Source organism: Sceloporus undulatus, chromosome 5 (genome assembly GCF_019175285.1).
Source record: "Sceloporus undulatus isolate JIND9_A2432 ecotype Alabama chromosome 5, SceUnd_v1.1, whole genome shotgun sequence".
NCBI lineage: Eukaryota > Metazoa > Chordata > Lepidosauria > Squamata > Phrynosomatidae > Sceloporus > Sceloporus undulatus.
In genome coordinates, this window is record NC_056526.1 from 34891062 (window position 1) to 34915571 (window position 24510).

General features: G+C 42.0%; 1 protein-coding gene across 4 annotated transcripts in view; it reads left to right on the plus strand.

The window, feature by feature from the left end:
• Positions 1–24510, plus strand: part of LOC121930576 (TRIO and F-actin binding protein) — a 90157-nt gene that overhangs the window by 9292 nt on the left and 56355 nt on the right. For all 4 annotated transcript variants that reach the window (XM_042467095.1, XM_042467094.1, XM_042467097.1 and 1 more), the window contains 7 exons: positions 7095–7240; positions 9221–9350; positions 11743–11917; positions 14259–14655; positions 15888–16020; positions 16347–17744; positions 20167–20253. In XM_042467095.1, the coding sequence (XP_042323029.1) occupies positions 7095–7240; positions 9221–9350; positions 11743–11917; positions 14259–14655; positions 15888–16020; positions 16347–17744; positions 20167–20253 (2466 nt within the window). The remainder of the gene's footprint in view (positions 1–7094; positions 7241–9220; positions 9351–11742; positions 11918–14258; positions 14656–15887; positions 16021–16346; positions 17745–20166; positions 20254–24510) is intronic.

The window sequence follows — 24510 nt, forward strand, 5'->3', positions numbered from 1 at the left end:
AGATTTACACAACAGCCCTGTGCTTTGTGTGTGAGAAATAAGAGTTTGGGCTGTCAGCTGCCTCCTGAAGCCAGCTGCTGTGTGAGTATGCCCATAGCAGCTGGCCTTGGGAAGCTGTTGGCTGCACAGTCGCTGTAAGAGGAGAGGAGCAAAATCATGCCCACTCACACCTCATAACTGCCTGAGAAGTGGAACTGCAGCAGAAGGGACCTATCATGGGAAAGCAGTAATGGAATAGTGGTGAGATTGAAAGCCAGTTGTTGGGTTTTGCCTGTCAGTGAAAAGATGCACTACAGTAAAGAACAGAGTGCAAGACAGCAATGGGACGGACATAATATCATGTGTTAAGTACCAGCCAAAGATGCTTGTATCTTGTTAATATTCTGCTTTTTAGCTTTATGTGATAAAGTCCAAAGTGGCATATATGACAGTGACTCCTCCTCCACCACAGCCTACTGTGAGATAGATCAGATTGAGAGAGAATGAGACTGACTGATCCAAGGCCACCCAATGAGTTTCATCAATACATGAGGACTAGAACCTACATGTCCCAAGTCATAGTCCCAAGATATTCATTGCTCCACCTTGTTGGCTTCCATCATACTTTCTCTGCTCTAAGAAGCTTTCATTCCTCAAATTCAATAATTGGTGAGACACAGCAAATTGATTTAGAGCAAGTCTGTCTCTTAATCAGTCCTGTAAAGCATACTGATCAGCAATAGCTCTCTGTCGTTTCAGGTGGTAGTATTTTCTCTTCCATCAAATGCTAGGGACTGAACCTGGAATTTGAAAACTTAATCATGAGGCCCTTAGCTGGTTGCAGGACGTAGAAAAAGATGCATCATTTTGGACTACAATTCCTGGAGCCCTCCATCCACCCACATGGCCAGTGATTATGCTGGTAGGAGGATTATGGATATTAGAGTCCAAAACTATTTTCACAATCTCTGGTTGTTCAGAAAAACCCAAACAAAACATGGCTTCTGATCCAAGGAGCTAAATTTTGTCCTGCCTTTGGTTACTCTTAATGTGAGTTGTCTCTTCTGCCTTGATTTATCTCTCCCCGCAATTATTTATCTTAAATACTGAAATCATGGTGTAGTGGTTTGAGTGTTGGACTACAATCTGGAGACCAGAGTTCAATTCCCAACTTGGCCATGAAATCCACTGTCACATGCTCTCAGCCTCAGGCAATGACAAACCACCTCTGGAGAACTCTTGCCAAGAAAAGTGCATGATAGGGTCACCTTAGGATTGCTATAAATCGGAAATGACTTGAAAGCACACAACAACTACAAAGGACCATAGATGTTACAGTATTAACATTTAGCCAACTCTCTCTGATGAAAAGAGAGAATAAACAATTGCAAATCAGGAAACCACCTGTGCTGGTTTCATTATTAGTTTTCCTGAGATGCCAGGAATTAATAATGGCTCTTCTTGGGCCAACTAAAACAGCCTATGCATGTCTGCTCTAAGTAGGTCTGATTGCCGTTCAGTGAACCTTACTAGGTAACCTTATGTGGGTTTGCAGCTTTCACTGTGTTAGGTGTCTGACTAGGAAAATGGAGCTGTGGCGGAAATTTTAATAGTGAAGTATTAAGTCCCACTACTTTACTTGTAAGACCTCTGTAGATCTTTTTATAGTTCTGACAGGAAGCTATAAGAACAGATTGTGAGCAGGGTTATCTCACCACATCTCAGGACAGGCTTGAGGCTCCATCCGCACCACAAACAGGTTTCTTGTTGAAATGAGAGAGTAATTCTTGGAATCAACACCAAGTTATCTTTAAGAGATCCTTACTCCCCTTGCAGAAAGACTTTTCTGAGGATGTGGGTCATGAGGAGAGAGAAGCCTTGACAGCTAATCCCATTTATATCCTTTGTTGCAACACTGTTTCTGGTCACAATTGAAAAGTTATGGTTATGACTTGTAAAGCCCTATATGGTCAGGCTGTTTGAAAGACTGCATTCTCCCATACAAGCATACCTGAGTTTTAAGATATTTGGAGGATGCTCTTTTCTTAGGGGCCGAACAGACAGGCCAAAATAAAGCTGCTTTGGCTCACTTTGGAGGCATGCTGTTTAAATGATGCATGCATCCTAAGAGGCTAGAAGCAGCACCAAAGCCACGCTCCAGTCCTAAGGATTGGAATGCAGATTTGGTGCAGCTTAAGAGGCATGGCATCTTAACATGCATGTATCATTTAAACAGCATGCCGCCAAAGTGACCCAAAGCAGCTTTATTTTGGCCTGTCTGTTTGGCTTAATCTCACCACCATCAGATGCACGTATAGTAGGGATGTGAAAGAGGGTTCCAGATTATGAAACTCTCTGCTAGGCTGGCTCCCTCTCTATTCCCCAAAGGAGGGAACTGATGAGCACATATTCTATAGAAGGCAGTTTCCACGTGCTGGTAATGGTCACATCAAATTTCCTATTTGTTTAAAAATACCAAAATGTATTGAATAATAAAGTAATAAGAAAATAAAGATCAACACATGGAGCTTATTTACTATAATGCTCCCCCACAATTCTCTATTTTCATCACTAGGCTAAGACATTTTTGTTCAGAATTCAAAGATAAAGCTGTATTAGCCTATGGAATAAGTATCTAGAGAGATCTTGTAGCATCTTTGAGACTAACTGAAAGAAGTTGGCAGCATGAGCTTTCGTAGACATAAGTCTACGAAAGCTCATGCTACTAACTTCTTTCAGTTAGTTTCAAAGGTGCTACAAGAGCTCTCTGTACTTTTTTTTTTTTTTTCAGGCAGCATGTAGAAAAGGTCTAAATCAGGGATGGGCCATTGGGATTCTCCCAGTGTCTTTTGAATTGCAGCCCCATCCTCCTCCATTGTTGCCTATGCTAGCTATGGCTGCTGGGAGCAATAGGCCAAAAACATCTGCAGGGCCATAGCTGTTAATTGGCTGAATGCCAGCTCTGTCTTCTATCATTTTACTTGGTGTTTTTTTTTAACTGATTGGTTTTCATGTTGTGTTTTTAATCAAGAGTTTGCTTCTGCTCTGTGTTGTATTACTGCTATCTTTAGCTCTCTTCTGAAGAGAAAGCTGTAGGGTAATAAATAAAAGCAACTTTTGAATGCTGCTTTATATAGCAGGGAACAATGTGCATTCAATGCAACTCTCCTGAGTTGGTGTGCCTTTAGGATATGGATGTCCTGGGTGCTGCGATTCCCCATGGAATGTCTCTTCTTTAGTAAGCCTTCCTCTTTTATGCAGAACAGGATTGAAAAGGCCAGGGTGGAGAGTCACCTGTTGGCTGGGCAGGTGTAAACCCCATCCCTCTCGCCGAAGTGCCAGCTGGTGTCTTGTTCACAAAGGGTTTCATGTTGTTCATTCCTGGGCTAGATCAGCTGAAGATTATGAAATAGTAATGAGGTTCCCTCTCCTCCCAGTCCTGGCCCTCTAGAATTTCCTCCTGGCTCGGCTACTGTCTGCTCAGAGTCTTTCCCCCCTCTGAGCTTGAGCAGGACAATGGAGAGGACGTGGAGGTGCTGACAGTCAAGCTGCTAGGGACCCTCCCTTTGGTGATCATAACCTGCAAAGGTAATTGGGAGGGGGTGGCGGGATGGTATACATGCACACTCTCCCTCTCTAGAACAGGATTGCAATGGGGAAGCTCTTAAAGGGATAGGCAGAGTTGAAATTCAGCAGTGGTCTTGAACAGGAGAAGAATCTGGTTTGCTTTTGATTCTAGACCCTTGTTCGTTCCCTCTTCAATGAAGTGTAATGCAGGCTGTATTTCCCCTTCAGTGGTTCAGCTTTGACTGCATGCCTCCAAACTGTTTTTCCCATGCCACTTATGGGGCTGAAGTGTGGAGATAGTCTGACCCATAGCATTGCAGGACTGTAAGAGCAGTAACTCTTGTAGTAGACACAGCGTTTGCAGGGTTGAAGCACAGAGATTTCTTGAGGAGCATAGAAGATGACGTCATTTTTGCAGCACTGCCCAGGCAATCCACACATTGAGTGGGTTGTGTGTGTGGGAGGGGGGGGAGATAGATATTCCCAATAATAGCATGCTATTGTGAATTACTGCTATTAAGCAAAGTATTTTGGGATGCCTTGGTCTTCAATAGCTAAGTTAAGAGTCACAAGCTATACAAAAGACCTGCTCTTAATGAAGATAAAAACAGAACTAGTTTGGTGATAGAGTTCAATTCTGTCTGTCTGTCTGTCTGTCATTCATTGGGCATAGTTAAGGGGACTGATAAATGCCTGTGCCTCAAACTTTACCTTTACTTCACAACGTCTGCATCACCTATAGGATTTTCTGTATCTCTGCCTAGTTTACATCATCCAAGTGATCAGGTAACAGTGGAGAAATAAATAAGATCTTGTATGCCATGATCACTAGAAGTCAACATGGTTTTCTCAAAACAGATCATGCTAGGCTACTCTTAGCTCTTTTTTTAAAAAATATAGTTACAACCTTGATAGATAAAGCAAATGCTATGGATGTAGCACACCTTGATTTCAGTAAGGCCTTTGACAAGGTTTACCCATTATATTCTTGCAAATTAGCTAGCAACATGTGGGCTAGACAGTGCAACTGATAGGAGGATTTGTAATTGGTTGACTGAACAAACCTAAAGGGTGCTCAGCACTAGCTCCTCTTTGTCTTGGACAGAAGTGACCAGTGGGGTGCCACAAAGTTCTGTTCTGGGCCCAGTGCTATTCAACATCTTTATTAATGACTTGGATGATAGAATAGAAGGCATGCTTATCAAATTTTCAGATGATGCCAAATTAAGAGTGGTAATCAATACCTCAAAAGACAGGATCAGAATTCAAAATGATCTTAACAGATTGGAGAGCCGGGCCCAAACTAACAAAATGAATTTTACCAGGGAGGAATGTAAGATACTATATTTAGACAGAAAATAAGAAATGCACAGATATGGAATGGGACACCTGAGTTTAAAGCAGTGCATGTGAAAGGAATCTAGGAGTCTTAGGAGACCATATGCTAAACACAAGGCAACAGTGTGATGAGGCAGCTTAAAAAGTCAGTACAATACTAGGCTGCATCAATAGGAGTATAGTGTCTAGATCAAGAGAAGCAATAGTACCACTCTATTCTGCTTTGGTCAGCCCTTACTTGAAATGATGCATCACAATTCAAAAAGGATATTGATAAGCTGGAATGTGTCCAGAGGAGGATGACTAAAATGGCAAAAGATCTGGAAGCCATGCCCTATGAGGAGCAGCAGAGGGAGCTGGTTATGTTTAGTCTGGCGAAGAAAAGGTTAAAAGGTGACATGATAACTATGTTTAAATATTTGAAAGGCTGTCAGATTGAAGAAGAAACGAAATTGTTTTTCTGTATGTGGAGCAATGGATCCACACTACAGGAAAAGCAATTCCATCTAAACATTAGGAAGAACTTTTTGATGCTAAGAGCTGCTTGACAGTGGAATATGCTGCCTTGGGGTATAATGGAGTCCTTCTTTGGAGTTTTTAAAACAGAGGTTGGATGGCCATCTGTTTGAGGTGCATGGCAGGGGTTGGACTAGTTGGCCCTTGTGGTCTCTTCCAGCTCTATGATTGTAAGTTGGGAATTGCTGTAGAGCAAGACAGGGTCCTTCAAAGAGATGCAGATAATCGGCCATAGGTGTACAATATCTTTCTAGTGCCTACCTTAGTTGTGAGGCTGCAAATGTCAAAATATCCCTATTAACACAGTGGAGAAGGCCATGTGCTCTGCACAGCATGTGCTATTGATTGCAAAATAGAAGACTGATTGGTAGAGCATGCTATTTCTGTTTTTGTTCTCCAAGCAGTTTGGTTCAGCCAGATCCCTACACTTTGGACTTCTTTGTTAATCCTGTTTTAAGACTAATGTGTGCTTAAACATTACAAAATGACAGCGGGGAGGGGGGGACAATGTAGGATTGCTCAGGATGTCACACATTAAGACCCTAGAGCTCGTAACAGCTGTGATGTTTGAAGGAGTTTTAGACAACGTTCTCAAATGGTATGTTGCTTAGCTGGTTTTCAGATGGTTGGGATTGAAAAGACTCCCAGAGCAAGCTTTGCTATATACAGAAGGGAAAGTATGTATTTAGGGGCCTGTAGTTTGCTTTTTGAGAGTCAGTGTGTATTGTCAGGCTGTAAAACCAGGAGCTGAAATCCCCCCCTTGGCCATGGAAGCCTACTGGGTGACCTTGGGCAAGTCATATTCTCTCAGCTTCAGAGGAAGGCAATGACAGCCGCCCTCTGAACAAATCTTGCAGAGAAAATTCTATGATAGACTCACATTTGGATTGGCATAAGTCAGAAATGACTTGAAGGCACACAACAACAACTGGTTTTTGATGAGTGTGTCCTCAAAGTGAAAAAAAATACAAGGAAAACAATGGTCATATATAGAATAACAAAGTTATAAAATTCATTCGACTAACATGTATAACATTATCAACCTGTAAAGCATTAGTAACCTTTTGGAATTACAGAGATTATAGCCCAAAGGTTGTTTGAACAGGCAAACAAGCAAACAAAAATGTCTTGAAACCACTAATGGAATAGATTTATAAAAATATCTTAGGGAGGAGTTCCATAGTCAAGGGGCCACCACTAAACAGATGATGCATTATTCAAATATATACCCATAAAGGTTTTGAAGATGGTGGGTTAGGTAAGCCCCAAAGAGCATTTAATATTATTGTTGCCCCATGCAGGAGGGCAGAGTAACTATGAAAGGACAGCTTTTTACTGATTTCCAAAACAAAATATACAGCTATATCTTTGAATCCAAAACATAGCCACCTTGAGTCCCTGTACTGGGAGGAAGACAGAATAATAATAATAATAATAATAATAATAATAATAATAATAATAATAATAATAATAGGTAAGGCAGTATCATTATAAATTAATTTGTGTTAGTTAATCTACAGGCTCTAAGCTTACACTGAACTTTTCATGAAGCAGAATGAAAATGTAGCTAAGAAAAATGTAGCCACAGTCTGTTCTATCCTTTTCCTTAACATAGCAATCCTGTCTCTCCCTTGAGATCTGCAAAACAAACTGTAGGGTGACATTGAACCATCAACTTCCATTTCTTCTGGCAGGATCCGGAGGAACAAGTCGTGAAAGCTCCTGACCTTGCTGCAGATACCAAGGAATACATTCCCTGTGACCCATGGGACCCGTTGTGCATTTTGGTGCCCCAGTGTGAGCTCTATGTCTGTGTGGGCTCAGAGGACACAACTGAGAGGTTTGTACTTTGCTGGTGAATCAGGGAGGGAACCAGGGGATTTTATTTATGTACTTGGTAAACCACATTCCCAGGGCATCTTACAAAGGAATAAAAGCAATTTCAGGATGATAGCACCTGCTTCATGAATGAGAAGGAAGATGGATAGCAAAATGGCAGACCTTGAATAGGTGAGTGTGATACAGATACGAGATTTTAAAAGTTACTTTTGCTGAGGCACTCCCTATAGATACATGGGCTACAACTTTCATCATCCCCAGCTGGTAAGATGATGATGGAATCGGAGTTCTGGCCCTCCCTCTGCTCATTGGGTGACCTTGGGCCAGTCTCTCAGCTTAGTTTATTTTATAGGGGTGTTAGGAAGAGGAAAAGCATGACTTGTGCATGGCTCTTTGAGCAACCCTGAAGGAAGGCTGGAATAATAATGTCATAAATAAATAATCCTCTTGTGATAAATGGATAATATTTTTGCTAGGGCTGCCACCTGATTAAAGTCTGAAATTAGTTTTAAAATGTATTGATTAAAAAAATAAATCTTGCATTTGCCTATGCAATGGTTTTGTGGACTCACTTTTCCAGAGCATAAGTTTATTTTTAAGATGTTGGTTGTGTATATCCCACAGTAGATCTCCAGTGTGTAGCTTGCAGGGGTGGAGGGCAGCTTATGTGTTGCCACATAAAGAGGAAACACAACACCAAATAGAGAATAAAGGAGGACACAGATCTGCATAAAATCTGCAGAAGCCAATTTGTGTCTAGATGTAAATTCAGAAATTCTTAGACTGTAAATAGAAATGCCACATATTTTGCCATTGTGAAGAAGATGATGACCAGCTGATTTTGTGTGTGTTGTTGTGTGCGCCTTGAAGTCATTTCCGACTTATGGCAAACCTAAGGTGAACCTATCATTGGGGTTTCTTGGCAAGATTTGTTTAGAGAAGATTTGACTTTGTCTATCTCCTTAAGTTTGATGTTGCTGCTGTTTATATAGGTGATGAGCAGCTCAATTGTGTTATGGTTTCTTCTCTTTAAACGGATCTTGGACTCGTCAGTGTTTCAAATACAGTAGAGGACTATCTTCTGTAAGCAGTATATATGGCTATTCTTGAGAGAAGGAGAAGGCCTTGTATAAGAGGATGCTTGTCATGAGCAGTTTCTAGAAATACTTATATTTATATAAAAATGTTTTATCAGTGATAACACTTTTGTTAACAATGTTTTTAATGTAGTGGTTAAAAGTTATGGCCGTTATTAGTATCATTTATTTACAAGGTTTATTTACTGCTATTCATAAAACTACACAACAGTTTTTAACATACAAATATATTAAAAGTACACTGTTTATTTGCAATTGCATTTACCTTGAGGTTCTCAGATGAGTGATAGGATTACACATGGCTCTGTCTGTGCATAGACTGAACCAGTATCTGTGTATTGGTCAAGCACATACCTGATTAGTGTCAGAAAGATTTCTGCATCATACACCTATACAAATACAGTACTGATCTCCCTTGTTGTTGCTCTGATATCATCTTTCTATGAGGCTACATAACTGCAAATACTTGGAGGCTACCTTGGTCAACAGAGCTGGACAAGAAGGTATTGGTTTTGTATTCTGTGTCGGTTCTGTTGATATAATTCTTTTTCAGACCCTTCCCCATTTTTAAGATTACAGGAGAGGTTCGAGGTCACACAGAAGATTTGTCCACAGGCTGAACAGTTCCCATCCTGTTTTAAAATCACATTCTAACATTCTGTGAAAACTTACAGTGCTTTATAAATAAAGGTTAATAATAATAATAATAATAATAATAATAACAACAACAACAATTGATGCCATTACTGTTGCTGACCACCTTTATGTGGGTTCTCATGCAAGGCTGAAGCTTCATCCTTCCATGAGTGTGTCACTTAGCTTATTTCTCTATATGTGAAAATTTTGGGCAGTGGTTAATCATCTGTGTTTTACTTGCCCCGCAGCTGGCAGGAAAGTTTGGAGTACACCCAGCTTAGCTGCAGAGCAGAAGAAGAATCTGAAGAAGTCAGTCCATGTCCTGATGCCAGCACTGTCCCTGGCATTGATATAAACACCAATGACATACTCAGCAGGGTGAGATGAAAGTGTGTGTGTGTGTGTGTGTGTTTCTTTTTAGCCTAAAAGTAGATTCCTTTTATTTGAGCTTCTTTAGCTGCCTGCTGTAGAGGCACCCTTGCATTCTTGGATACCAGATATAGAGGAGCAAAGTATACTTTTAGCATTGTTTTAAAGATCCATCTAACTCTTCTGTTAATGATCTATTATTTCTTGTTAGGAAAACTAGGGCGCATTACAGAGCGCCCAAGAAGGGCGCTCTGCCACCGCCACTGGTTGCTACGTCTGGGAACCGCAGTGGCCAAACCACGTGGCTCCCGGGCGCAGCAAGAAAGAAGTGCCGAAATGGCGCTTCTTTCTGGGCCCTGGAAGTGGCGCCGCGAGGCGCTAGTCACACACTTGCGGCGTCCCTTCCGCCGCACGATGTCTGGGCCCTATGCGTCCGCGACATCAAAATGGCGGCCCCCGTGTGGATGGGCGCCGCCATTTTGTATGGACTTGGTCCGTATTAGGGTTGAGGGGCGTCTGGAAGGGATGCCCCTTCTCCACCCTAACACGCCCCTTTCTAACCCTAGTACGTCCCTTCGGCGCGTCTGTAACGCGCCTAGATGTTGTCACTATCAGTAGGATTTTTTTTACAGTGGCATACCTCAGTTACAATCTTGTGAATTAAGTCTTTGTTTTCCTTTCAGTGACCAGTCATGAATCAAAACAATTATAACTGCACGATGCAGAGCTGAGGAAAAGCATGTACTGAGACAAACAAATATCTTTTATTATTTAAGAGAGCACCACTCTTATATATGGGCTAAGTATATTGTGTAATTAGCAAGCTTTTCCTGTCAGCAGATGGAGCCACCTAGATATCCTGTGTAGTAATTTGCTGGGTGACTTACTGTGCCCTGTGCAAAAGAGTTCTAGTGTTTACTTTTGACCTGCATTGGCTTTAGATCATGGTACCCTTCTAGACTGTCTTGTTGGGTTAAGTCTGGGGGAGCAGTTTATGGATTGGTATTGGAATGTAGTGCTTTGGAAGACTTGTCTTCACTCTTGTATATGGGATGCAAAATTCTGACATCATGCTGCTTAATGCCTACATGATGTAGAAAATCTTTAGCTCTCCTGATGTTTTGGACTGCAACTCCAACAATCTTTTCCCAAAGAATATATATGCTGGTCCTTTTACAGTTCAGGTCCATAGCACTTGGTGTAGTCATCTGGAGGTTTTGGCTGTGATGTCACCAATATGTGGATGGCATCCAGATCCATGACTCATTTTCATCTCCAAGTCTTACGAAAGCCATATAAATCCTGACACACTGTTTGGAATAGAGATGCCCTGGAGACAGATGCTGGTGAACAATGGAAACCTAGTCCAAATAAAACATGGGCACAGTGGGTTGGAAATCTAAAAGATCTGGATAGAAGGATTTGTCTAGTCTTAATGGGAGTGCAACCTCATCCATGTTCATAGTTTGGATATTTTCTTGGATATAGTTCTGTTTTTGCTATCTTAGATTAGTTTACTAGCTTTCTAGAAACATCAGACCTTGCACCAGTACCCTGTGCTGTTTATTGACATCCAAAGTCATGCTGCTTAATATGCTTTATATGGGGCTATTTCTGAAGACAACTTGGGAACTTCTGCTGATCTAGGTGGAATGTGGCTAGTTGGTTGTTAGTGAGAGCATGGAGAAGAGAACTTGGGTCATAAAGTTTGTATCTACTGTACCTGGTGCCAATGTATTTCTGGGCCCAGTTCAAAGTGATGGTTTGGGCCAATAGTGTTTAGAATGGTCCACAACTAGTAGTAATGTCTACTAGATCTATAGAAACCTACCTGGATATTCAAATGTACTCTGTATACCCCGCTCATAGGCCTGCCAGCAGTATCTGTATAAGGGAGGAGCCCTTTTCAGTGATGGCCTCTAGATTGTGATGCTCAGTTTCTAGTGAGATTCTTACCGCTTCAATGCTTATTTGAAAACTAAAGTTTTAAAAACCATCTTACTCCATGACTTTTTTTATAAGTAAGTAACTTTCCTGTTGCTGTGTAATGAATAGATAGTATTATGTAGTTTCTTAACTTTTAAAAAATTATTACTATCCTTTTTTTGTAAATGCCATACAATCTGTGAATTAAATGCATCTATTTGCTGCTGCTGCCTCTTTAAGGACTGAGCATTCCCATTTATCTAGGAGCCCTATGGATTGTTTTGAATGTTTTTTTTAATTAACATTACATTGCTCTCATTTTTTCATACAATTTAAATTATTTGTTGTGAGTCCCTTGCACGAACTGTGTACTGAAACACTTCTTATAATCACTATTGTAAGCAAATACAATCATTAAATAAGTTTCTCTGCAGAGCCTTTCATCGACATGTTTCAAACTCTTTTTCCATGTTAGGACTGGGAAATGACCAGGCTCCTTGACAGCATTTTGGGATCTGACAAAGAAGACGTGATGTATCATGCAGGCCAGAAGCAAGAGAAACGACCTGAAAGCCAACACTCTGATAGACCTAAGTGGGCTCAAGCAACATCATCTGGGAGAACAGAATCTCGGAGTTCTCTGAAAACAGGTACATATTTGTACCCCTAGCACTTTCTGTTGGTGCAGATCTTTATGTAGATGTTGTGAAGTGGGTGTGTGTGAGACGGGGGCAGATTGTGGCCTGTAGGGTGCATGCAGCTGACAAGACTGTTTTGTGACCCCCAGAGTGATGTAGCAATGGGGGGAATGAGGTCTTCTTCCTCTCAAATACAAAATCTGCACTTCAAATGAAATTTTCCTTCAGTGCCCAAATTTCTAGCACAGTGTAGAGAGATACTGAAAATTGTTCACATCTAGAACATCTGTATGTGCTACATTCACATTCCATTGGTAACTTTGCTTGCCACTTTGGATGCTTAAACTGTATTTCTAAATACATTTCTAAGGTGAGGGTTTAAGTTACCGCAGTGTTAGAAATTTGAGGGGAGAATGGCATGGGGGAAAATTCTTATGGGAGGTAATGTACTCACTTTGCTGATCTCCCTAGGTAAACCTCTGCCCCCCCATTTCCCAGCCAAAATAAATAATTTGTTATTTTCAAAGAAAAATAAGAAAATCATGCCTCCAAGGGGCACATGGGATTATCCTCCTTATTTTTTTAAAAAAGTGTCCACATGCATCTTTTTCAGCACAAAATCCTTCCTTTCCCCCATGAACAAATTCAGATTTTTCCCTACCAAATCAGAAATGATCTTCCAGTTTCACAAGGAAAGGCAGAGCTCCTAGAAAATCTTGAAGCCAGAAAAATGCTCTCCTCCAAAACCCCATAGGAAAGAAGTATCACCTGAGTACTCCACTAAAGAAGACAAGCCCAGTACCAAAAATGAAATAAGCATACATTTGTTTGCATAATTAAGTCTTCCACAATTTAGATAAATGATAGGGAATGTGTTCCTTCGGATTGTTATGGAGTACACTCCCCAAAAGCTCTGAGCATTTGCTATACTGGCTGATGAGACTTGTTGTCCAGTAACATGTTCCTCACCCCTGATTTGGATTTCCAGATACAGGATCATTTTAAGGTGCAGAAGCAAAAGGGAATGAAATGGGAGAGTTGGGAACAGGGTGGAGATGGTAGTGGATGAGGGAATCCATGGGAGTTGGAAATAACATAGGGTGCAGAGAAAGCCCAGACAACCTCTCCTTTTGTTTTCTAAAGGTTCTCCAAGCACTGCCCATGTTTCTAAGCTTGTAGGGCCATGAAGACAAGAAACAAGCTCTTGTTAAAAATGAAAGTGAGGTTCTACAAATGAGAGAATTCTAGATCTAGAAATTAGATTCCGCACTGAGCTTGGAAAGGTTGCTTGGTTTGATTCTAATGCAGAATCCTTGAGCTAGCATGGCCAGTGGCCATCCTGGCTGGAGGATTTTGAATGGTGTAGTCCAAAATGTAACATTTTACACAATCTGATTCTGTCCATGATTTGCACATCAGCCATTCTCTTAGGAGAATGGAATGTGCACCCAGCCTTGGCATAGCAATCTTCTTATGTAAAGATTCTTTACTTTCATAACATAGCTTCTCAACTAAAGAGGTACATTTTGTCCCAAAGGATGTGGTTCAAAAGCTGCAAGTGGCAGCAGTGAAAACATCTTGCAATTTTCCTCAGCCAACTATCTCTCTCCAGCCACTCATCCAGTTGCATGAGTTTGCTGTACTACATAGGCAGGTCCTTTCATATTGTTTGACTGGTGAGAGTTGTAGTCCAGCACATCAGGAGAGCAATCTAGGTGAGAGGAGGTACTTGTAGGTATTTTTAGCAATTAGCAAAGGGAAGGTACAAGAAGGAACATAATTTTTAAGATGTATAAGTGCATTCATATACAGTGGGCCTTTGTTATCTGCTGGGGTTTGGTTCCAGGATCCCCCGTGGATAACAAAATTCATGGATGCTCAAGTCCCATTAAGTGCAATGGCATAGCAAAATTGTGTCCTTTATATAAAATGGCAAAATCAAGGTTTGCTATTTGGTATATTTACTTTATTTGAAGATTTTCAAGCCGTGGATGCTTGAATCCGTGGATAGAAAGTCGTTGATAAGGAGGACCGACTATATTATCATCTGGGTAGGTCAGGGATGGTCTCCAAGTTGCCGTTTTAGCCCCCTGTTTATTTTTCTTTTAATTTGAAATGAGTTTGCCATGAATGCAGGACTCAACTTTCTCCTTCTATGCTTCCCCCAATTTCCTGCCCAAGTGCTTCCACTGTGCCCAGTTCTTCTGACCTAGACACAACTATGCTCAGAGGAGCAACTCTGGGCTGCCCACACCCACTTGGCATACCATCTTGGCTATTTGTTTGCTCTGTTGCCTCCCTAAACATTCCCACCCCATGAGCATGAAAGGAATCTTATTTCTCTCCCTTGCAGAATGCAGAGCTATGAGCCAGGACCACAGGGACAGTAAGAGGAAGCCTCAAGCAGAGAGCAGCTACTTCTCTCTGGAGCATCAGAAATCTGATCCAAATTGGGCTTCATCCCCACCCTGTGCAGGCCGTAGCACTTTACCTGTCCGATACGATGCCAAAGCAGCAGGTGGGTGGCCAGCTTCCTCTGTTAGCTCGGCAGACTCAGATATGAGCTGGCAGACAAGTGGCAGCAGCGAGGGTCGACATGGACTGATGAGGCAGGAATACACTGTGTTGGCTGACTTGCCCAAACCAAAGCGGCTCAGCCATCGGCAGGCATTTGAAAAAGACCGCAGCAGCTCCCGCACCCGTAGTCCTGGCCGAGCAGAGGTGGAACGGATTTTTGGACTTGAGCGCAGGTGAGAAATGGGATGGCCAAGATAGGGAAATCTTTCTCTTGCTGTTCCATTACACAAACCATTGCAGGGCTGGATTAACCTTTGTGATGTTATAGCATAGTGGGGATCTATGCTATATGAAGGCCATGCCCACTGCTTTCTCTTGAACTGGGCTGGGCAATATGTGGCTCATGGGCCACCATGCCTCCCAACACCAATGTTATGATCCCTAGGCTCCAACACAAATTCCTCATGTCTCTTTGGGCCAGGACATTTTGCAGGGTGGGGTATATTCTTGTGTCAGCAGAGTGGTGGGTTTTGCTTTAAACTAGCTGCCCTCAAAAGCCTGAACTGCTACTCCCTGAAACAAACAAACAAAAATCAAACTTGAAATTGGACATCTTCTAGATTTGGTTCCCCATTCCACTTTTAAAAACATTTGAACCACAGAGAACACAACCTGTGTTTGGTTGTTGTTGTTGTTGTTGTTGTTGTTGTTGTTGTATGCCTCCCAGTCATTTCCAATGTATGTCAACACTAAGGTGAACCTACCACAGCATTTTCTTGTCAAGATTTGTTCAGAGGAAGTTTGTCCTTGCCTCTCTGAAACTGAGAGGCTGTGACTTTCCCAAAGTTACCCAGTGTGTTTCCATGGCTGAGCAGTGATTCGAACTCTGGTCTCCAGATCACTGCACTACACTGGCTACCCATGCAGTGGGCACTGAGGGCAAATGTAGCTCATATCATTTTAAAATAATACTACTTAATCACAACATATAAGAAATAGTAACTGTCACACAGTCTGGGCAGTTAAAGGTAAGGAAGATGGACAACAAATCCTGTGAGAAGAGGTTGATATAACTTGAATATGTGTTAGCCTGGAGTAAAGAGAGACTGAGAGGGATCTGAGAGAACTCATCAGATACCTAAAAAGCTGTTACCTAGAAAAGGTGAGAGACCTCTCTCTTGCCCCTCAAGGCAGGAATAGACCTCATGGAGCTAAAAGAAAGTACCTTTTAGCTGACAATAAAACACTCATAATCCAAAGGTGTCTTCACTTCAACACTGCAAGCCCTGGCTATACTGCACTTGGAATCTGTGTACAGGCTACAGACTGTACATGCAGCTCAGCCTGACAACTGGAGGACATGGCCCAGTAGGTTCCTTGTCATGTATTTAGAAACCCATTGAAATTCAGTTCTAATTGCAGGTAATAATAACTCCCTTCCTTTCTCACCCTCCTTTCTTGTTAGGAAGTCGGAGACTCTGGAGGCATTCCAAGCCCTGGAGGAAGGGCTCCTAGAGCGGTTGGACAGTAAGAGCTTGAAACTGGCCAAGGAAGGGCGACTTGTGAGGAGGCAGTCAAGCCCTACTCTACGCAGAGAAGTGAGTGGCTAGTCCACATGATGTGGTAGTAATAATAACAGCAATAAAAGCTGGCTCCCTCACAGCCCGATTTTCATCTCAGTAAGGGGTGCCCTGGTCTGGTAAGGCTGCACTTCTGCTCATTCTTATATTTCACTGTACAAAAGCTGGGAAACCACCAAACAAGGGTGTCATGGGAAAGAGGGGTGGCCTTTTAGGGAAGCCCAGGGGAATTGTTTCTGACCTGAAGGCCTGAGATTTTTCATTCCTGTGCTATGGTGAGCAACAATACAGTACAAGAATAGTAAATAAGACCTCCTTCTCTTTTCCCTGCCCTGTCTCATCAGGTGAACAAGAAACTTGCATGGGAGCCTGGCCAGCCCAGCAGAAGTGGAGGGGAATCCCTGCGCTTGGGGAGACCAGGTCAGAGATCAGAGAGAACCAGTCGGAGCCAAGGCGAGTTTCTGCGCTCAGGAAGTCCCACTCAGCAGCCGCAGAGAGAGAGCCGGAGCAGAGGAACAGGAGGCCTGCATTCAACAGCTCCGCTCTCTCAGCGGTTAGAGGAGAGGAAGAGACGAGAGGAGCCTGTCCACAATCCAAGAGCCACCAGGGAAAGAGCTCCTCTTTGTTCCGGGAGGCAAACAGATAGTAGAAAAAGCCACCCAGAGAGTGGACATCTCAAGATCTCTGGGAAGGGCACAGAGACCAAATGGAAGAGCTGCCTGGATGCTTTGCACTTGGCCAAACCAGCAAAGAATGTAGACAAGAATCAGGTGAGACACGGGAGACCAGTTGAGAGCTACAAAGAGAGTGACCGCAAGGCCAGAGGCAAACCTTTGCTTCCTGTTGATACAGCTGAGCGACAGAGAGAGGACTCCAGAGACCGCCAAGAAGCCACACGGGCTTTCAGCCCGGGAAGGGGAACAGTAGCTGAACAGAAAACTGGGCGGGCATCAAGTCCTCCAAGACATAGAGAAGTTAGCTGGGGAGCCCAAGGAGAGGCTAGGAACACTGTTAACCTTGGGAGAGACGGGGGCATCACTTTGAAAAGCCACGGAGATGCTGGAGGAGTATTTAGTCCTGGCCGATCTAGTGATGGAAGCCAACTAGAGACCAGGCGCTCCCTCAGCCCAGGGAGAAGTAGGGAAAGCAGTTGGAAGAACTCAGGGGAGACTGCTAGACGTTCTCCCAGTCCTGGGAGGCTGATGGAAGGTATTTGTGCATGTGCGAGTCAAGCAAGGTGCTGTGCTGTTTCACAGCAGTACACAGAGAACAGTTGGAAGACCCGTAAGGAGGTGGATGCTGCAAGGAATCAAAATGACTGGCCAAGCCAGAGAGAGACATTCAGCTCTTTCACTCCAAGCAGGAGGGAGAATAGTGAACGGAGGTGTTGCAGCAGATCCTTATGCTCAACAAGTCTGCCAGTTTCTGAGCAGGAGAGGACTGACCAGGAACAACTCCCTTGTTCCATGAGACCAGAAAACAGCTCCAGAAGCCAAGGAGGATCCTTGTGCCATGTGCATCCAATGCAGCTCTTAGAAAGGGAGTGGACAAGTCAAGAAGAACACATGCATTCTTCAAACTCAGGCCAGCTGGCATTGGAGAGTAACTGGAGAACCCGCAGGAATTCAACAGGATGGGCAGAGGAGGATGACCAGAAGGATCAAGGAAGGTGTCCAAGTCCCATGAGACCAGAATTTCAAATGGGCAACAGCTGGAACAATGAGGAGAAGCTATTCCACCAGGTATGAACGTAGTGGTTTCCTAGCTCCCATCCAAACTGTTTCTATAGACTTATCTGAGATTTGGCAAAGTTCTTTTTTTGGACTACAATTACCAGCATTCCTCTGCCAATATGACTATTGGCCATGCTGACTGGAGAATTCTGGTAATCATACAGTCAGCCCTCTGTATCCATGGATTATTTATCTATGGATTCATGTATCCATGGTGTGAAAATATTTTTAAAAAATAAAAATTCCAAATAGCAAAATTTAATTTTGCCATTTTATTTAAGGGATGCCCTTTCATTATGCCACTGTATTTAATGGAACCTGAGCATCCATGGATTTTGGTATCCATGGAGGGCCCTGGAACCAAACCCTAGCAGATACCAAGTGCCCACTATAGTTGAAAAAAATGCAGCTTTTCCCCCAAACTTTTCTTACCGTTTCATCTTATTTCTATAGAGAAAAATATGTGTTCTTGGTATTCTCTGATGTCAAGTAGCCTTTAATTTACCCCTATGAATGGGCATACATGCACCAAGAAATCCAGGGTCATCTCAATCCGATTACTGCCTCAGGCAGCAGATGATGGGAATCATCAGTGGCAGCCTTCTCACTGTTCTTCCTAAACTCCCCAGCTGTTCCCCTCTGTTGGAGGACAGAGCTGTGTGTATGCCACATAACTTGTCTGGGCCTATTTAATGAGCTTGTTGCCTCAGATATGGAGAACTATTCCACTGCTGGTGTCGAAGTAAGATTTAGCTGCCAGTCCAGTCAGCTTCTGCATATACGCTTGGAGGAGAGGACAAACCATCTTTATCAATCATCAAATTGTCTTGAGTGGGCCCTGAGGAATCTGTTTTTTGCCTTTGGGGAAACATAGTTAGTTTTCATTTTTTGCATTAAGAAAGCTAATGTAAATTATTCACAACATGTGCTTTCTTCTGGTGTGTGTGTGCATGTGAGAGAGAAATGCATAGAACTGCTGGATCTTTCTTGCTCATCAAGATGTCAGAATTGTCAGTGGAAATTCAGTATACATATTGTCAGATGCACTGATGATTAGTAAAGAGGGACTATTTACATTTGATATTGAAGAGATCATGGATTTTACTCTGTAATAGAAACTAGCATTCAAAAGAGTATTCAAAGCCTTTAGAACAATGGACTTGAAATGTACCCTGACCAGAGTTACAGTGCTTTCTGGCTACCCTGAATGCTGAAATGTGCTGCACATACAAACCACAACATGCTGATTACTAGAAAAATTGGAGAGTAGGCTGCTAACAGTGTAGCTGAACACTATACAGGTATCTGGGCGTGTGAATTCTGTTTCCTCTTCAGGTCTGGTTTTGGGAGAAGAGGCACTTTCACTGTCAATCAGAAACATAAGCTAGTTCAAGAAGGATATGAACCTTATGTATTACATCAGAGATGAAGAATCTGTCACACCCCAGTTCCTTTTTATTTCATAAATTTATATAGTATCCCACCTTTCTTTTCATATGAGATCAAAGGTAGCTTACAATAAAACAAAATGCAGTGAAAACAATAGATTACAAATATTTAAAAAGCAGTTTAACAATCGTATTAAAACATTAATTTAAAACAATTTCAAAAGGCTGTTAAAATGCAATATTAATAAAAAATGCAATACTGCACTTATCCTTTAAAGGACTACCTCTATATCAGGTAACCTGACACCAAGCCTTTGCAGATAAAAATTATCATTGAAAGCTTAGCTTGCATGAAATCAGAGTTCCCCATTATATTCAAAATTAGAGACTTCTGGTTTAATGATGGTTACCTAACAAAGATATTAAGCCAAAATCTGATTGGTAAATAAATATTCCATGTTACCTGAAAAATGGGAATCTCTGATTTAACAAGTTTTCACTGTGCCAAAGCCAGTGCACCAGAGGAGGATTGAAGAAAGTTTGTTGACTGACAGAGTTTGTTGTTCCTTCCCAAACCATGGCTTATAAACATTGGATGAATATCCAGAATGGATTGCTATATGCATAGCCTTAATATGGTCAAGAATGAGTAGAACTATAGGCATGAAAGTAGCAAAAGAAAATAAAGCAGAAATGCAAGAAGCACAGTAGGAGGGAACTGTAATATGTGATTAGGAATTACGTAAACACAGACTTCAGAATCATTGATCTGGAACAACTGCCCTCCCTCCCTCAATAGCATTATACAGTCACTCAGTAAAACCACTTAGGATTGTTATTTTATAGGCATGTACTGATAAGTTTGGAGTATGGTAGATTTACTTGCTGGAAAGATTTCCTTTGACTTTTTAACAGAAACATCTTGTGTATTTTGAAACATTTCTCCATGATCAGGTGAGCAGGGATAGGCTTGTCTTTTAAAGGAGAGATTGTTCGAAGAAAGCTCTTCAAATAAAGTTTTCTTTATGCACATTCCTTTGTAGCACCAGTTAGATGGAGGACAATCAGCGAAAAGTACCTGCTCCTCAAGAAGCCAAGACCTTTATCTGGACACAAGCAAGAAACACAAGGTAGGACAGGACCTTAAATCAAAAGTAAGGATATGCAGCCCTCCATATATTGTTGTGATTCAGCTTCAGCATTCCCCATCACTGGCTATGCTAGCTAGGGCTGATAGGAGATGCAGTCCAACAACATCTAGGAAGCCTCACAATGATTTCTGGCCAGCCAAATGACTGTTTTTGCCTATGTTTGTTAATTTGTGGCTGTGAAAAAGCTCCTATTAGTAAGTATATTATAGGAGAGGAGTTTGTCGATAATAGTTTCTCCACCAGTGGTCAGTTTGGCAGTCAGTTTGTCTTCTGTTGCTTTTGCCAGCTTGATGATTCCTTAGTTTCTGTAAGATGTAAGGGCTGTAGTTTGGTGATGCATACTTGGTCCTAGGCATAATTCTAAACATCTTCAAACAAGAAATATCTCCTCATGGCAGTTTGTAAAAATTTCTTTTTTAGCCTATAACCCTCATAATCCCGCAGGCAACATGGTCAGTGGTTGTTGGCTATGCTGATAGGGGAATCCTTTAGCCAGCATAGCCATTGCTGATCATGGCTGGGGAATTTAGAGAGCTGTATGTAGTTGAGAAAAGTAGTTTTTCCACGTCCTGTCTAATAGTTCCTCAGGAGAACCTGTGATTTATCTCGCAGGAACATAGCAGGCATCTTATACCACACGAGATTCTGTCTAGCTCAGTATTGCTTATTTGACCAAAAGTGATTGTCAATCAGAGAACATTCCAGTCATCCATTATCTGGTCCATTTAACTAAAGGTTGTAGGGATTTGAGCTTGGCTGGGAACTTTTGAATGCAAATCATATGCTCTGCTTCAGTGCTTTGGTCTCTGTCCTAACAAGGCTGACAGTTCTGAAGCTAAATAGGACACTGAGTTGATTATCTATATAAGGGTCTTGTAAACTAGCTTAACATGCAGTCCTATGCACATGTACTCCAAAATAAGACTCCTTGATTTCAGTGGAGCTTACTCTCAAGTGTCTAAGATTGCAGCTAAATAAATTTTTTCACAGAGCAGAAGATGTGCTGGGTCATCCTTGTAAAGTAGTGCATTTCTGCTTATATCTGGTGCCTGAATGTTGGAGCAGGTGTTTTTCCACTAATTGGTTTGGATTTGTGGGCAGGGGGATTAGTGCAATGTAGTATGCTGGACTATGAAAGGTGGTTGGTATGCTGAGCTTGGAAATTTTACTTTTTTTTACTACAGCTTCCACAATCCCCAGCCAGCATGCTACCGAAGCATTTTGGTAGTTGTGTTTTAAAAGTACTATTTCCAAATTCTGACTGAGCACAACTGACTGAAAAATCCAAACAACTCGAGGGACTTTTTGCTTTTGTTTTCTGCTTCTGCTGCTGTCTTTAGTCTGAAGATAACTACATTACTAAAAGGGCAAGCACAGTTCAACATTTTTCTTGTGAAGATGGCATCCCTGACCCCTTTCCCTTACATATATTGAATCCACATACTTTCTATAACATGCTCCCCCACCCTTTATGTTTTTGAACAAGCCTCTGCTTGAAATGCATCTGCAAGAGAATGATATGTATCTGCCTGTATGCCTTGGGCAAACCTAGCACCTGCATCTCTTCTCTTCCAGACTTACTTCCACCACCACTGAATCTGCAGCATGCCTCAGTTGTGACAGCAGTCAAGGAAATAGCCTGGGAGGTCAATTAATCCCATATTCAGAGACTGAAATGACCCAAGGCCACAGTATCAGCAGGGAAAGGCCTTGGCTGGAATACAAACATTTCTTTCAGTGTGTTGAAATTACATTATGTGTTTCATGGTCAATGACACTCCTAGATATATTGGAGGGATCTTTGCAGGTGTTCAGTCTGTCTCAATCTAAACAAATTAAGTCACAACTAAATTCCGAGGCACTTCTTTGGATGGCTGTGATCATGCAAGGAATTGGGCTCAGTTAGCATTTCTGGAGTTATGGTTTCTGTTGAACAGTTGTGTGGTTCCTTTGGCTCTCTAGATATTTTAACTAAGACTTCCACGATCCTTTACCACAGTGGCTAGAGCTTCTGAGACTAGAGTTCCATCACATTTTGAGGGCCAAATGTTTTTATCTCTGCTGTAGAATTTTTGCATGTATTTTGACATGTCTGCATTATGGACTGATGGTGGGACCTATCATGGCATTGGCCTTGATACGCTTCTGATGTGTTCCTACTCCAAGAAAAGCTGCATTATGGAATGCCTAATAGCTAGGGCAATATGGGAGTAATTTTTCCACAGAAAAGAATATTCCTTTAGGAAATGTTTTATGCAAGGATTGTATAGATTATAAGATACTAATATTCTTCATGCATTTTAAGTTTTCATAGCCTAATTCCAGTTGTAAACCCAACCAAAATAGACTTATTGAATCAATGGCTGAATGGTAAGTCAATATTTACATAATGCCTATTAATTTAATGGGTCTACTAACAAATGGATTTGGGCTTACATCCAAACACAGTTAAAATACAATGTGATATAATAGTTTAAGGGTTGGACTAGGACTTTGGGAGACCAAGGCTGAAATCCCACTGAGCCATGGAAACCCACTGGGTGGCCTCAAACAAGTCACACTCTTTCAGCCTAAAAGAGGAAGAAAATGGCAGTCCTCTGAATAACCTTTTCTGAATAAATTTTGCCAAGAAAACTCTGTGACGGGGTCTCCATAAATCGGAGCTGATTTGAAAGAACACAAGAATAACAAATACAAAAACCACATTTAGTCCAGGATTTTTTTGTGTGTGTGTTGTGATGTTTGGATGAAGGAACCCTGTGTGAATACTGTTCTATTAACATGGAGGACTTAGAGAATTCAGAGTTCCCACTGCTAATGGCTAGAGGACCATGAATGTTATGATAAACAATCAATACACAAGAGAAAAAAATGCCAATTTCTTGCAGCATAGAGATAAGTTTTGAAATGCACATGCTCATCATCCCAGTCCGCCTATTCAGGCCTCCAAGGAGAGTTCAAAATGTAGGTGTATGTGTTGACTGGTTGTCTGTTGATGTTGTGTGCCTCCAAGTGATTTTGATTTATGTCAACCCTAAGGCAAGCCTATCATAGGATTTTCTTGGCAACTTTCCTCAGAGGGAGTTTACCATTGCCATCCTCTGAGGCTGAGAGAGTATGACTTTTTCTAAGGTCATCCAGTTGGTTTTTATGCTCAAGTGAGGAATCGAACCCTGATCACCAGAGTCATTGTCCAACACACGGAGTTTATTACACAGAGGTTTTTGCAGCTTTTTGCAGCTCAGATCCGACGTGACTGTGGATCCAATGATGCAAACTCACGCGATAACATGATGTGTTATCACACACGATTCCTTTCTATGGGGGCTCCTTCCGTGGCACTTCCACAGTGATTCCAGAGTAACCCCTCGTTTTGGCAAAATGGGTAATGAGCAAATTCACAGAAATCACTTCCAAGCTCATTTCAATTTCACTCCAAATTGGTCTGGTGTGGAATGCAACTTTGCTTCTGCTCTGGTACACCACTGCAACCCCCCCCCCCGGGTTGCAAATTTCCCATGATGCGGTGCTGAAATTTTTCCTCATTTCCTTTTGGTGTTCCTTTCACTTTCAGGGTAACTCTTTTTTTTAATATATATATGTGTGTAGGTGCGTGAATGTGAATATATAGATAAGTCTGTCTGGCTATGTGTGTGTTGAAATTGCTGAAATGGAAGGGAAAATAAAAAAAGGGGGATGAAGACACAGAAATATTCATGAGGCAAATATTCACACAATCATGCAATTACGCGAATCAGGAAACAAGAACTTGCACCCCTTTTCACCCCAGAAACGTACAAGGTCACGACGCATTCAGACCCCCACTGAGCATGCGCAAGGTTGCCGATTCGAATCATTGAATCCGCATGGTATGCACAGGTGTGGTAATACAAACTGTACTCACTCCACTTTGCGTGAATCCGCATCACATGACTTGCCTTGGATTCAATTCCCCCGCGATTCGGAAGGGCAATGGAAGGGCAACCAGGTGTGATAAAACATTCACGTTCTAATGTGAATTCGCATAGCTGAACCAGGAGTCACCCCAGATCTGAGCTGCAAAAACCTCTGATGAACACCCATGCTGGCTCCACCTGTGTTAATTGATATATCAGCATACAATTTTTGTTGTTGTGTGCCTTCAAATCAGTTCCGACATATGGTATCCTAAGGCAAAGCTATCATGGGTTTTTCCTGGTAAACTTTGTTCAGAGGAGGTTTGCCATTGCCTTCCCC